Source organism: Natrix helvetica (genome assembly GCF_964273705.1).
Source record: "Natrix helvetica genome assembly, chromosome: 2".
Classification (NCBI taxonomy): Eukaryota; Metazoa; Chordata; class Lepidosauria; order Squamata; family Natricidae; genus Natrix; species Natrix helvetica.
The window spans coordinates 194,987,214-195,001,349 of record NC_138552.1 but is presented as its reverse complement, the minus strand read 5'-3'; the positions used below and the strand labels follow the sequence as shown (position 1 = coordinate 195,001,349).

General features: G+C 41.7%; 1 protein-coding gene across 2 annotated transcripts in view; it reads right to left on the bottom strand.

Annotated features, from left to right (window-relative positions):
• Nucleotides 1–1,798: 1,798 nt before the first annotated feature.
• NCOA7 (nuclear receptor coactivator 7) overlaps nt 1,799–14,136 on the bottom strand; it is an 88,300-nt gene continuing 75,962 nt past the window's right edge. For both annotated transcript variants that reach the window (XM_081941792.1, XM_081941791.1), the window contains exons 12-16: nt 13,256–13,384; nt 11,897–12,049; nt 11,255–11,350; nt 9,762–9,835; nt 1,799–4,129 (exon numbers count right to left, since the gene is read on the bottom strand). In XM_081941792.1, coding sequence (XP_081797918.1) covers nt 3,994–4,129; nt 9,762–9,835; nt 11,255–11,350; nt 11,897–12,049; nt 13,256–13,384 — 588 coding nt within the window. In that variant the 3' untranslated portion in view covers nt 1,799–3,993. The remainder of the gene's footprint in view (nt 4,130–9,761; nt 9,836–11,254; nt 11,351–11,896; nt 12,050–13,255; nt 13,385–14,136) is intronic.

Genomic DNA, 14,136 nt, shown 5'->3' with positions numbered 1-14,136 from the left:
GAAGGCAAAGAGGCGGCGCTTGATTGGACCTGCGAACCTAGGCGGCGATCAAAATCCCTTGCTTTGCTGAATTGGAGAAAAGGCTTCGGCTGCTAGTTTTACTTTGACGGAACTGCTCAGAACCAGAATCTTCCCTTTCGGTTCCCTCTCCCCAAATGTCATTCTTTCCCAAGTCCATTGAATTTGGGGAAGGAAGGAGGGAGGGAGGGAGGGAGGGAGGGAGGGAAGGAAGGAAGGAAGGAAGGAAGGAAGGAAGGAAGGAAGGATTTCATATTTATTTCCCACGTGTGCTGGAACAGTTCACAATTCTTCTGCCCTCAACTTCCTGGTGCGGATTTATATTTTGATACCTGGTCCAGCCGCTGCAAAAGCAATCAAGCACTTCAAGTACCACTAAAAAAATGCTTGTGGAGTTTTACTTTCATTGGACAAATGTGTCCACAGCTAATGAAAGGAGCTCTGATCTACAAATGCTTGTATCTGGATTAGTCAATATTCCAGGGTTCAAATTTGCGAGGTTAAATATATTTAAAGACATTGAACAGTATGAAAAGGATAAAACAGTTGGAGAGGGAATTCCAGCAATCACCTGTCTCCCTTTATGATGTACAGAAATAGCTGAACACTGTAAGCTTGCAGTCCGAATTCTGTTGAATCCTCTGGCTTTACATTCTCTCCAGTCCAAGATATGAATGATTTCTTTTTCACTTTTGCTTCAAGAAGAAAGATAAGAGTGTAGAATTTCTTGCTATGTCAAGGGACCATGTTAGCCTTGATCATCATTGGTAAGCATCTACATCCTGATGACTTTGACATGAGAGAAGTGGCCTGATCTTGCAAACGGCATTTTCTTAGCTTATTTATCAGCCAGTCAACATCTTCAAATTAATCATTATTGCGTTCGGACTAGATTTGATAAACCAGATAGGATACCAAGAAGAGTCAAGGAAATAGATAGCTATCCAGGCAGTCCTCAACTTTGGGATCAACTCAACAGTTCAGCCCCAAATTTCTGTTGTTAAGTGAGACATTTGTTAAGTGAATTTTGCCCCATTTTACGATGTTTCTTGCCTCAATTGTTAAGTGAATCACGGCAGTTGATAAGTTAGTAACCCGGTTAAGGGAATCTGGCTTCCCCATTGACTTTGTTTCTCGGGTTGCAAAAAGTGATCACATGACACTGGGACATAAATATGAACCAGTTGCCAAGCATCTGAATTTTGATCACATGATCATGGGGATGCTGGAAAGGTTGTAACTGAAAAATAAGGTGTAAGTCACCCTTTTCCGTGCCATTGTAACTTTGTACGGTCACTAAACGAACTGCTGTAAGTCGAGGATTGCCTGTAATTTGTAAAATCCTAAATTGTACATAGGTGTACCTACAGGCCCACCAAATCTAACTTTGATGTAATTCATATGCTTCAAGCACACATATAGATCTTGTATTGACTAGTGCCCCTTTTATTATCGATTACCAATATCAAATTGAAGTCACATTCACCTGTACACAGCCTGGCAATTCTGCCAGAGGGAAGCCACACAAGCAGTACACCACCTCACTGCAGCCTGAAGCATAAAGGTTCCCCTGGATCCCCAAAAATTCATCACTGCATTGCTGATGAACAGTCAATACGTTATGGGGGGAAAACTGTTCCACCCCCAACACTCACATTCCTTACAACTTACATCCACAAAACACACCCTCAATCCATGTCTTGGAACAAACAAGGCAGAATGTGGGATTTTGTGGAGATGTTTCAATATATAGGGAGAGGAGAAAAAAGTTCGAGATAAATACACCGAAATGCTTAATTCCTTTATTTGAAAATGTTGCGGTAGCACTGCATTACATATATTCAATATCCACAGTTTTTGAAGGATCATAGAATTTTGATAGGACAACACTGTTTGGAATATATAACACATGTTTCTGACAACTATAATGAATAAATTGCAGGTAACCTGGCTGGGATAGGTCAGGTATGAAAAATCTTTTGCTGAAATGTGCAAATGCCCATCTTTTAGTAAAACCATCTTTCGATCATCCTAAAGTGTTTCAATGTGTTAGGTAGTAGAAGCTCATTGTTATAACCATGATCTATCAGTAAAAGTGATGGTTAGAATACCTATTGGAAAGAAATGCAAAAAGCTGCTGTCCCAGGTCATAGCTTATATCATAGCTTATATCATAAGGCTAAAAACCAAGGCTATTACTTCTGTGCTGGAATTACGTTTGGACAGTACATGTGATGGATGCAATTTACTCTGCTTTATGTACATGCTGCAGCAAGCTTGTTTCCAACATATTTTCCTTTGCAACTACATACTCCAAAACCGATGTGTGTTTGCCCTATGTGATTATGTACACAGTTTTGTAAACACTTCACTGTATCTGGTAGTAAATTATATACGTTAAGCTTAAGATTCCAATTGCTAAATTCCCTTTAATTTCTGCACATAAAAGGTAAAAGAAAAGTACAATTAATTTTTTCAATCTAATCAGTTCATATAAAGTGAAAGAATGAAAACACAATTTCATCAACCTTAGACTGATTCTAATATATTTATGTCTACTCCTGATTATTCCCATGTTAGCTGAAAATAATGTCGTGAATGTGACATTGCTGGAAAGCCCCAAGTTTTAACAACAAGCTGACAGACTAGATGGATTTTGCACAGATGCTTGGTGAAGGTACCTAAAACATCGCAGACAAAGAGTAGGATAAACACTTGCACAGAAGTACCCTTTTTAAAAAAAATCCCTACTCACATGTCAATTTAATTTGACTTTTTAAAAAGAAATGTCAACAACCCCAAATCTTCTGATATAAACTTTAGGGATTGAGTTTACAATAGGGAGAAGCAAAAAAAAACCATTTTGGATTAATTTTTAGCCCGATTCTTATCAAATGAATGAATATTCTCAGCTATGTCTAAATGTTTACTTACATGTAAATATGGTCCAAATAGGTTTTTTTAACTAGAAAGAAATATAATTATTTTGCTTAAAAAACAAAATATTGAACATATCCAGGTAACCCAACTTTTTATTTGAAAAGTTAATGAAAGTAAGGGCTACAAGGTGCTAATGTTTTTTTCTAGCAAAGGTTTTAAGTAATTTGCAAGGAATTACTTAAAAGTTCACTTTCTGCTTCAAACTGCACGACTTCATTATCCAAAGGCATTTCTATCCTGACAACCAATTAAAAACAGGATTGTTCTCTCTCTTTGAACATATCCTCCAATTGAAATAATAACAAGGGCACTAGCGATGCACCTGTTTGAAATAATCCAGAATAATGTGTTCTGTCAAAAAACAAGATCCCAACAAAACTAATTGTAACCAATGACTAAGATGTTTTTACAAAATTAAAAAACAAAATATAAAAACGTTTAAGAAATCATTTTTCCACCACTGTTTTAAGATATTACTTCAAATGATAAATCTTTCTAGAAATTCTCACATTTGAAATATTAAAAGGAAAACGGCCTAGTAATATACTTTACAACCAATAAATATACTTAAAAATATCTTTAAGTGCTGTATACACAATTACTACTTTGTCAAGTAAACTACCACTGTAGAATTTGGTAATGCAACTATTCCCTCTTTTTGGTTTTCACTTTCACTGAATAAAAATACGAAGAGAATATACTATACAGCTCTATGTTTTTCCACAGTATTCTTTCACAATTACAAAAAAAAATTATACTGTTTTAAACAAGCTCATATATACACACACATCACAATTGTCTTCCATAAACATCTTGCATTCAGGCTGCAGAAATGGTAGCAGGACAAGAATAAGTTATTAACTAAGTTGCCTTTTTTGTATAAACAAATATCTCCCATTTTTGCTTCATAATCTTGTATAACCTTCGGACCAGCCGGTCTTCCAGGCCTATTCTATGGCAAAGCAATTACATTCCACTTTTTGATGTCCATTGGGTGCTCAGGAAAGCAAAGTCCATTTGCTTAAGGCAACAAGATCATTCAAAAGTCCATACTTCCAGATCCTGTACAACAAAGTCTTCTTTTTTGGACAGGATATCATTCTTGAATGTGTTGCAAGAGTTGCTCCGACCATGATATAAATCAGCATCCAACCATAATCCAAATTTGCCACTGTAAAGAAAAGAAAATTAACTAGAAAGTTTCATTTGTTCATTTGTAGGCAAAAGTGCAGCAATTTTTTTTTGTTTTGCATTTTAATATTCCAGTTATGTTAGTAAGAAGACCAATAAGCACTAAACGTCTTCAAGTAGAATGAGCACAACAATACATTTGTGTGATTTTTGCTGTTAATTTTTAACCAGAAACAAGTTTTCTCTTATAGCAACCATAATTGTTATAAAAGGAAGAATATGCAAACTTAAAATATTGTTCTGTATTTAAACATAAGGAACCATAATAATAAATAATAATAATAATAATAAATATTTATTTCTTAGCCGCACCCTCTCCCGAAGGACTCGGGGCGGCGTACAATGAAACATATGAAATAAATATGTGGACAGAACAAACATATAACAGAGACATATACCAAGACATACACAAGGAGGAGGTCGGCTGATAAATAAAACAATTAAAATACAGTATTTAAAAACCCCTAGATAATTAAATATAATTAAAATACCCAGTAAAAACCCGTCAGGAGCGATATGGTTAGATCAAAGTTGAGCCAGGCCAGCTGCTTGGAAAAGGTGGGTCTTAAGCTTAATACGAAAGGAGCGGAGGTCAGAGGAATTCCTAATATCCGGAGGGAGGTCATTCCACAGGGCTGGGCCCGCCACAGAGAAGGCTCTACTCCTAGGCGCCGCCCCCCGACACTGTCTAGTGGACGGCACCTGGAGGAGGCCCTCTCTGTGCGAGCGGATTGGTCGCAGGGATGTATGGGGCGGAATACGATCCCGCAAGTAACTAGGTCCTGAGCCATGGAGCGCTTGAAAGATTATTATCAAAATCTTGAAACACACCCGATAGACCACAGGAAGCCAGTGCAGCTCGCGCAGGAACGGTGTCACATGGGAGTACCTAGTACTCCCCATAATTACCCGCGCGGCTGTGTTCTGGACCAACTGTAGCCTCCGGGTGCATTTCAAGGGAAGCCCCATGTAGAGAGCGTTACAGTAGTCCAAGCGAGACGTCACCAGCGCATGAGTGACTGTGCGTAAGGCGTCCCGGTCCAGTAGGGGGCGCAATTGACGCACCAGGCGAACCTGGTGGAACGCCCCCCTTGCCACGGCTGTCACATGGTCATCCATGGACAGCCGGGCATCCAGGAGGACGCCCAAATTGCGCGCCCGCTCCACGGGGGCAAGTTGAACGCCCCCAATGGCCAATGATGGAATTAATTGGCTGAACCGGGGAGCTGGCACCCACAGCCACTCCGTCTTGGAGGGGTTGAGCTTGAGTCGGTTGTCATCCATCCAGATCCGTACGGCTTCCACACACCGGGACATCACTTCGATGGCCTCGTTGGGGTGGTTCGGGGTGGAAAAGTACAGCTGAGTATCATCAGCGTACAGATGGTATCCCACCCCGAAACCACGGATGATCTCACCCAGCGGCTTCATATATGTGTTGAAGAGGAGTGGCGAGAGGACCGACCCCTGTGGCACCCCACAAGTAAGGGGGCGTAGGGTCGACCTCTCTTCTCCTGCCAACACACGCTGCGTCCGGTCAGAAAGGTAGGAGCCGAACCACCGCAAAACGGTGCCCCGGACCCCCAACCCCTCCAGCCGGCGCAGCAGGATACCGGGGCGGAAGCCGGACTGGCGCGGGTCTAGATAATCATTTTCCTCCAGATGTTGTGGAAACTGGTAGGCCACCACACTCTCTACAACCTTCGCCAAAAAGGGAAGGTTGGAGACAGGACGATAATTGGCCAGCTGCAAAGGGTCCAGGGAAGGCTTCTTGAGCAAGGGTCTCACCACCGCCTCTTTCAAGGCGGCCGGGAGAGACCCCCCGCTCAGCGAAGCATTCACTAGGCCCAGGAGCCAGTCTCGTGTAACCTCCCAGGATGCCAGTACAAGCCAGGAGGGGCACGGGTCCAATAAACATGTGGTGGGTCGCAGTCGTCCACGCAATCTGTCCAAATCCTCGATGGCAACCAAGTCAAACTCCTCCCAGATCGATACCTCAAGACTCGCCATGGACGTCTCCATTGGATCACTGACAGGAACCCAATCTCTCCGGATTTGAGCGATTTTATCCTGCAGATATTTACCAAATTCCTCTGCCCTGCCCTGTAGGGGGGCCTCCCGCGGCCTCTGAAACAAGAGGGAGCGGGACACCCAAAACAGGGCGGCAGGGCAGTTCTCCGCGGATGCAATGAGAGTGGCACAATATTGGCGTTTGGCCACTCTCAATGCCACAAGGTACGTCTTTAAATGGGCTCGTGCCTGTGTTCGATCAAATTCGGAGCGAGAGGATCTCCAACGACTCTCTAGACGTCTCTTGCGGCACTTCATCACCCTTAGCTCCTCGGTAAACCAAGGGGCTAGGGTGGATCGTTGCCGCCGGAGAGGCCGCAAAGGCGCCACCCGGTTCAAGGCCCCGGTAGTTGCATTATTCCACGCAACTACCAGGTCCTCTACCCGGGGGCGGGTCAAGGTTACAGGAGGTGGCCCAAGCTCCATCTGGAACCTATCAGGTTCCATCAGGCGCCTGGGGCGGAACCATCTGGAACTTTCCGGTTCCGCCTCCCCGCAGCGGGAGGTAGCACCAGGGAAGTCAAGACGAAGGAGTGAGTGATCTGACCATGACAGGGGAGTGATGGTTAAGTCCCCTCCTCCCAGATCACTCAGCCACTGGCCAGAGACAGTAAGCCACATAGACTTCTAATGTCAATAGAATGAGGCAAGCATATTTGATTGTTTTATTCAAATGTCTGGACTACTTAATCAAAAGAACAGTATCTTTATTCATTGGGCATTATGTTTCAATGAAAAGCAGGAACTACAGCTAGTCCTTGTTTAACAATCATACATTTAGCAACTATTTGAAGTTAAGGCAGGATTGAATAAATGGTACTGGCCAATTCCCTAAAATTACATGCATGCGTCCTGTGATCAAAGTTCAGGTCCTTGGGGCAGCCTGCCCATAGTTACAACTGCAGGGGCATTTCAACTTCCCTGCCAGCGTATCTCTCCTCCATCTCTGCTTTATTTCCCACTCTGCAGCAGCTCTCCTATGTAGCAGCAGTAGTGATGGGATTGAATTAGAGTACCTTCAGCAGTTTCAGCCAGGCACCACCGCACCAGGCCTCTATTTCACTCCTTTCGCTGCAGAGGAACGCAGTTTCAAGCCCCATGTTGCAGCCAACCAGCTGCCTGCCACACCAGAGCCACTCCCACCGCCCTGTACGCCACAGGCCCTGCCGTGCCCAGCTGACTTTCACCATCTTCCTTCTGCTCGTGATGCTACAGAGGTCTCGAAAGCTTTCTGGAGGCTTTCCTAAGCTTTGTGAGTGTCAGCCTCGGCTGCCAGAAACAGGGAGCGTGGGGGCATGGTATTTGGGATGGGAATAAATGGTACAGGAGATATGGAAAAGGGAGTTTTCTTCTCATCATTTTCTGCCCATGCTGGTGGCCAGTGTTTGGACCTGTCAAGGTCAACCGTCCTGCATACCATTTGGAGATGCAATCCACATGACACCTAAGGGAGTTGCAGATTGGACACTGGGGTGGGGTCGTTGGAGGGAGGGGGCTGGGTTATCATTTGATATGTACTTGTTCATGCCTTTCTGGCTCAGATCTTGCTTTACTTTCGTTGCTATCTTTTCATAACCAGCAAAAGTATTTTAATTCCATGAACTATGGAGTTGGGAGTTTTCTTTCTTGGTTATTGATGAAGGCACACCTGACAGTGAGTGTAGGGCACGAAACCTGGGGAAGAAGGCATGGTGTGGTCAGCAACTGCCTTGTATAGAGCCAGGCCAGGCATGCTTCATCAGAAGCAGGAGGAGGAAGGTGAAGGTCAGGTAGGTGTGTTAGGTCCTACAGAGTGCAGGGTGATGGGGCCTAGTGGGATTTTGCTATGTGATGCTGGAGTGACTAGCTGCGGCACAGAGTTTGAAGTCGTACTTGGTGGCAGCGGCACTGGGACTGAAGTAAAGCCAAAGGACGATCATCCAAAGACTATGATGGCCCCAGGTCTCTACTTCACCTCCAGAAATGTTTCTTTGAGGAGCGGTACTAAGTAAAGTGGTTAAAAATTTTTTTTTAAAAAGGGGCTAAAATTAAAACATCATCAAAAAAAGCACAATAAAGAATGTTCTTCTTGAGACAACTCAGACAACTCAGAGGAACTGCAGATACAGATCTACAGAGGAATTATTGAGTCTGTCATCTGCACCTCTAGAACTGTCTGGTTTGGCACTGAAACCAAAGAAGACAGACACTGACTTCAATAGATAATTAGAACAAAAAAAAACCCAATTGCTACCAACCTGCCTTCCATCGAGAACCTGTATACTGCACGAGTCTAAAAGAAGGCTGTGAAAATATCTACAGACCCTTCACATCCTGGACATAAACCGTTTCAACTTCTGCCCTCAAAATGGCACTATAGGGTCGGGATGGCCAACCTATGGCACGTGTTTGTTTGGTGGCAAGCCATATTTGGTGGCACATCAGCCATCAGCTCCAGTGCACATGTGCCGCCAGCTGATTTTTCACATTTCTGGAGGGCCAGGGTAGGCATTTTTCACCCTCCCCAGGCTTCAGAAAAACCTCCAGAGGCTGGGGAGGGAGAAAAACAGTTCCAATGGGCCAACTGGAAGTTTGTTCCTGAACTTCCGGTTGGCCCTTTGGGGCTGTTTTTCACCCTCCCCAGCCTCCGGAGGCTTTCCTGAAGCCTGGGGAGGGTGAAAAATGCCCCCAACGAGTCAACTGGAGTTCGGAAACAATCCGTTTCCAGCTTCTGGAAGGCCTGGGAAGGCTGCTTTCACTCTCCCCAGCTTCAGAAAAGCCTCCGGAGACTGGGGAGGGATCGCATGTGCACGCTTCCACGCACACATGAACAATTGGGCGGGGAGATTGAGTCGGCATGCATGCGTGCAGTTTTGGCACGCCATAAGAAAAAGGGTTGCCATCACTGATCTATCTCATCTTCTTATGGCTATCACTTTGTTGCTTGCATCTTACAATTGATATTGTTTACTTAGTATTCTAATATGATTTATGTTGATTGCTTATTTCATCACTAAGTGTTGTATCTTATGATTTATGATGAATATATTTTTACTATGATCATGATTTATCCATTATTGCTTCTATGTACATTGAGAGCTTATGCACTGGAGACAAATTCCTTGTGTGTCCAATCATACTTAGCCAATAAAGAATTCTATTTCTATTTGTAAAAAGGCAAAGATGGCAGGTGAAATGGATAGCTGGGAGACTTAAACAAGAAGCAGTCCTTTTCCTTGCCAAGGCTTGGGGCTGGGAGGAGCCAAGCTGAGAATGGCTTGGATCAGGGTGAATCTTCATCTAATGACAGGTGGAATTAAGTTAATGAGGGCAACACGGTTTGTCATTACTAAGCAATGCATTGTGCTTTATGACCACGTTGCTTACCAAAGGAAACTTCAATACTGATTACTGTTGTTAACCGAAAACTACACATATAGTGTAAACCCAACCAAAGCTTTATTCATTGATCTCTTAGAAAAATCAGTTTTGCAGCATAGTTGGCTGGAAGTACACAGTTCTCACCAATATGATTCGTAATTTCAGAAATGTAAATAACTTACTCTCCACCACCAAATTCTAAAGAAGTGACATCTCCATTGATAAAATAGGTGTTTTCTCCACTCCACTTAAAATCCTATGGGAAATAAGGCATTGATATTAATAGGGAGATTGTGCTATCGACAATGTGCACATTGTCTTATTAGATCATGAGGAACAAAAGAAGAAATAGAACTACAGATAATCCTCAGGTTACAAGCACTCATTCAGCAACCATTCAAAGTTACAATGGCACTCGACAAGTGGTACTATTTCAAAGTTCCAGCAAGTTGCAGCACCCCTGTGATCACTTGTTAGCATGTTTAGAGATCAAAGAAAATACCCAACACATGAGCTAATTCTATAGATAATCCTCAACCCTACGACCATTCGTCCAGCAACAGTTCAAAATTACGACGATGCTGAAAAAAATGAACTTACAACCTGTGTCTGAAATTACAGCCACTGTACTGTCCCTATAGTCACTTAATCAAAATCTGGGTGCTTGGCAACTCACCAGCACTTACAACCACAGAGATACTGCAATCTTTCCTGTCCATCAATCTCCCCACAATATATGTCCTTTTGGCTGCCCTGTCCACAACCCTCAACTTCAGCCCCAACGCTGCCATTGCCACTGAGAAATGCCACCTCATCACCCACACCACAGCCAACCATGTCAGCAACATTAGGTAAAGATTACATAGAGCTGTGGTGGTGCAGTGGTTAGAATGCAGTGCTGCAGGACACTTCTGCTGACTGCCAAGTGCCTGCAATTTGGCAGTTCGAATCTCACCAGCCTCAAGGTTCACTCAGCCTTCCATCCTTCCAAGGTGGGTAAATGAGCAGCCAGATTGTTGGGAACAATATGCTGACTCTGTACACTGCTTAGAGAGGGCAGTAAAGGCACTGTGAAGTGGTATATAAGTCTAAATGCTATTGCTAAAGTTTCCCTCACTGCTCTGCATTCCATAGGCTCTGCCACACCCAGATTAGTGTCTTTTTCCCCTCCATGGCTCACAAGGCATGCTTGCCTGTGTGCAAGACAGCTGCTGGGCATACCAGGTCCCCATGACCCTATCCCTACTCACCTTTCACAAGACATAGAAGACCTGGATATATGCCTTGGCCTAGGAACCCAAGTGTGTAAAGGGACCCATTTCCTGATTACATTGACATCCATAATGATAATTATTCTTGGCTGCCATATATTTTACTTTTGAACTGTATTGTAATTTCTTTTAATTGGTTTATGATTGTTTATCACCTAGAATCAGTTTCTGAGATAGGCAGCTATACAAGTTTAATAAGCAAATAAACAAACAAGTGTTTGATTACTCCTGAATTATCACACCATTCTTGGCTCATAAACTAATATCATTACATTCAAAGAGCACACCAAAACAAAACAAAACACACAGTCACATATATGTGCGCCCACACACCTTCGAAGTTTTAGCACGAGTAAATTACATTGTTCTCATATAAAAGCTTTCAATTGTATCCAGAAACATACCTTGAAAACAGGATTGAATGTGTACAGAAAAGTTTCTCCAGTACCATAATAGTGATCACTAAGTCTGAAAGCATGAGTTGCGTATGCCCCAAATATCTGCCAAAATAATATGTAGAATAGATATAATTTTAATGTTGAGATAAAAACATATTTATGGCTAATCTACTAAGTGCACAAATGAAAAGTAATCTGTATGTCACATGACTGCAGTTTATAGGGGGATATATGAATATTAAACTATCAGAAACCAAGAGCTTGTAAATCCTTAGCTTCATCTCTCCATATTCCTAAATAAAACAGGCCAAATATACCAAAGAGTTTTTCATGTCACCTTGTGAATCAGACTTGGCAACTTTTAAAATTACATAATTCCCAATTAGCATAGGAACACAGTATGGTTGGAGAAGGAAGTAGTAAAAGAAACCTAAATCAATGTAAGTAGTTTTTACAGCAAAAAAACTCAGAGGAGTTACATATAACAAAGTATCTAATTTAGCCTACTATTAGCCTAAATCTTTTTTAAAAATTCAAAATCTGATATATATATAAAGGAAAGGAGGGGAGGGGGGAGGGAGGGAGAGAGAGAGAGAGAGAGATGCAGAAATATAAAAGAAAATTCCGGGAAGAGGGGAAGGGAGCTACCTGGTTATCCATGTCTCTGATGACTAATAAAACTGGACTATCAAGAGAAGATGATTTACGATACAGAGTTTTCAAGCTGGTCCCATGCTCTTGTGTACTGTAGACAAGCTTCCATGGATATCCCTGCACTCGAGCTGGGAAGGACTGAGCAAGCTAGAACAAAAAAGAAAATGCTGGTCTTAAAAAGGCAACATGTTCCTTTTGTCAGGTATTATGAGTCAGTTTTATGTAAACAGTCTATCTTAAAGTCATTGATATGCAGTAAGTGGGAAAAATGGGGGGAGGGGTTAGTCAGGGCATCACATGTTGGTCATTGTCCCACATGAGCGACAACATCATCTGATGATGAATTGGGCAGTCAGGATTACTAGTATAGTTTTCCTCCTGGATCAAAAAGTCCAATTCTTCTCATTTAAAATGTAGCACCTTGGATTTGATGCTGCATTTTCAAACAAAAGGCAATCATGGATTTAGAAAAACTATCTATCCCATTATCTTTGGAAGAGAATTCTGGCCTCTAGAAAAGAGAGAGGAGCCTTGATCATAAGCCAGGGAGGAAACTGGAGGAATCTTAGGTGAGATTAAGGCTACAGCAGGGACTAAAATGACATCTCCTGAAATTAATACAGAAGGCCTCAAAAATTTGGATAAGGCACAAAGTATATAAGAAGTCCATTTTAAGATAAGGCAGCATATCTAGTTGCTTTACAGTGAAGCACTGAAGGGAGGATGTGGCCTATGGTCTTTTTTTACCTTTAAGAGGAGTGATTAGTTAACAGATTATTTGTCAGATTATTATTATTATTATTATTATTATTATTATTGTTGTTGTTGTTGTTGTTGTTGTTGTTGTTGTTATTATTATTATTATTATTATTATTATTATTATTATTATTATTATGCTATACTTAATAAAAGTAATTTGTTATATATTGATAGCATCCCTTTCGGGGATGGCTCTGGTTGTTTTCTTTCTATAGCTTGTTTCCTGTATGGGTTCAGTTGTCTTCCTGTGAATAAAAGGATTTTTTTTAACCTCTTTGGGTGACCTGACTGTATACCCTGGATTCAAAGTAGTGTTGGGATAGTGTTGGGCCAGCAACAACGACAGCGTTCAAGCTCTATTTGGAAATTTAAAAAAAAACCTGGAGGAATTTTAAATCTAACAAATGTATTATTTATTTGTGGGCTACCCACCATTTTATAGGCCATTAAAACCATGTGCCATAATAAACAAGTTGCTTTTAAAGAAGACCCTTGTAGCATCAAACTAACAAAGCCACCCATCTTGAATTTCAAAGTACCATGAAAAAGACAGTACCAACTCAGAGCAGAAAGAAATCATGATCAGGGTTTTACCTGCTCCACATGCATGTTTTCTAAAAGCGCACTTTGGTTTTTTAAAGTAGGCAAAGCATCATCTTCACCATCATCTTCACAGTAGCTGCAGACACTCTGTCGGCGTTTTGCCTCTTCTACAGTTATAATCTAGACAGATGAAAATGTGTTTACATCTTTCATAATGGTACATGAAAAGTAAATAAAGGAGAAAATGTATTCTATGCAGCAGTGTTTCTCAACTGCAGTAACCTGAACAGGTATGGACTTCACCTCCCAGAAGCAGGTTGGCCGAAGAATTCTGAGAGTTGAATCCATACCTATTCATGCACTGAGGTTGAAAAACACTGCTATATAGGGTTAAGGAATGAGAAAAATAACCTCAAATATGGCACCGCTGAAGCTCAAGGGATTTTTGTTGTAGAGATCTTGATAGAACTCATACAAACCTTTACAATAAACTATGATAAAATGTAATGAAGTTGTAACAAGCTGTCAAACAGTTTGCACAATGGTTGCCAATTCCGCTGCACTACAAAGTAGTTGTGTAAACATGTAAAGAAGTTCAGGAAGTCTGCAAGTATCAAAAAAAGGAGACCAGGAAGCCTGCAAGTATCAAAAACTTTGAGCGAAGGGAAGGAAATAACTCAGTTTTCAGCCATAGCATCCATATCTTTAATTCTGTTCACATGATAGAATTAATACAATACAATACAATACAATACAATACAATACAATACAATACAATACAATACAATACAATACAATACAATAGCAGAGTTGAAAGGGACCTTGGAGGTCTTCTAGTCCAACCTCCTGCTTAGGCAAGAAACCCTATACCGTTTTAGACAAATAGCTATCCAACATCTTCTTAAAGACTTCCAGTGTTGGGGCATTCACAA